Source organism: Octodon degus, unplaced genomic scaffold (assembly GCF_000260255.1).
Source record: "Octodon degus isolate 3935 unplaced genomic scaffold, OctDeg1.0 scaffold00073, whole genome shotgun sequence".
In the NCBI taxonomy this organism is placed as follows: Eukaryota; Metazoa; Chordata; class Mammalia; order Rodentia; family Octodontidae; genus Octodon; species Octodon degus.
Window position 1 is genome coordinate 7,555,452 of NW_004524649.1, and position 1,657 is coordinate 7,557,108.

Consider the following 1,657-nt stretch of genomic DNA (forward strand, 5'->3'; position numbering starts at 1 on the left):
TGGGATTATAAGCGTGCACCACTACACCTGCTTCTGGAGCCAGCACAACATGGGGTACCAGTGATCAAACCCAGGTCCTTGTGCTTGCCAGACAGGCACTTAGACTGCCAAACTATCCCCCCAGACTATTTCCTAATTTTAAAGAATCATTTTCTATTTGCTCTAGCCCCAATCTGTGTGGCAGCCCAGAACTGTTCCTCTGCCCAGTGCTGACCTCGGACTGAAGAAGCACGTGGGCACCCAGACCGTGGGCCTGTTCTACCCATCCGGCAGGCAGCTTGCCGAGAACAGGCCACAGCTAGAGGGGCGTGGCCACGGGCCCCCGCTCACTGCCATCAGCCCGGGCAGAGGTAGGAAGCATGACCAGGGCTCCTGGGGTAGGGGACGCGCATCTCCCCTCAGTGAACAGCGTCTGTGTGCAGTCAGAAGCAAGCCACCCACACTGCTCTCCTCAAGTCGTTCTCTTTGTGTGAGTCACCAGGCTCTCCCTGGACCCCTCAGAACACCTGTGTCCCCCCAGAAGTCACCTTGTGCTCTTTGAACAGTCGCCACCTGTGTCCTGCCTCCCAAGGGCCTGGATCCACGGCCTCCCTCTGTCTTTAGGGCTTGAGGCTGCACCTCTTCTGGACATGGCCTACAGATGGGAGTGGAGACCCCCCCCCCAATGGCTGGCTTCTCCTATCCAGTGCAATGCTCTGGTTAGATCCTGCTGGCAGGCTCGATGCTACATTTCCTTTTCGTGGCCACCAGAGACTCCATCGCAAGAATCCATGTGATAGAGAATCCATCTTTCCATGTCTTGAGTCATGAATCATGTTGCTGCGAGCGTCTGCTTTTCTGTGGCTGTGTCCATCTCTCTTGGGGTTACACACCTGTGTGTCATTGCCAAGTGTCACTGTCATCCTTGCTGACACATTATGATCTTTTGTACTCTGGGTTCCCCCGTTCATAGACAGTGGCACCTTATCATCCCTAGCGAGCGTGGCTGCACACACCTGTCATTCTGCAGATCGCATTCCTCCTGGGTGTCACCAGAATGCCTGGTTCCCTCCTGTGGGAGCTGGACTGGCCTCCTGCCTGCTTTGGCCATGGGAAATAGTAAAGGAGACACCATGACTGTTCTGGGGTCAGGCCTGAAGGAGGACGCAGCTCCGTGTAAAGTCCAGTAGGGATTACAGAAGGTGCTAAGTGGTGTGTGGCCCGCTGATGGCCCGTCCCCTTGGCAGCTCTTGACCCACGTCACTGCTGTGGATAGCAAGAAGGCCCAGAAGCAGCATTCACCAGCACATGAGAAGCCAGCATCCAGCCTCCTGTGGTGCCTCCCACACCTAAGTGGCAACCAAGTCAAATATATTTCACGCCCTCTGCCAACCAGAAGGGGACGTAAGGAATTGTTTGGAGTGATGAGGATGTTTTGTATGTTAATTAGGATACATTTGCTAAACCCAAAGTGTTTATTTATTTATTTTAAAACAGGGTCTCAAAAAAAAAAAAAAAAAAAAAACTAGGGTCTCGCTATGTAGCTCAGGCTGGCTTTAAATTCACCATGTAGCCTAGGCTGGCCTTAAACTCATGGTAATCCTCCTGGCTCAGCCTCCCGAGTGCTGATTACAGGTGTGCATTACCATGCCCAGCTCAGAAGTATATATATATATAT

At 52.7% G+C, this 1,657-nt stretch overlaps 1 protein-coding gene across 1 annotated transcript in view; it reads left to right on the top strand.

Annotated features, from left to right (window-relative positions):
* Window positions 1-1,657, top strand: part of Dzank1 (double zinc ribbon and ankyrin repeat domains 1) — a 50,113-nt gene that overhangs the window by 35,870 nt on the left and 12,586 nt on the right. Inside the window, exon 13 of the mRNA XM_023720130.1 lies at window positions 167-350. Within this exon, the coding sequence (XP_023575898.1) occupies window positions 167-350 (184 nt within the window). The remainder of the gene's footprint in view (window positions 1-166; window positions 351-1,657) is intronic.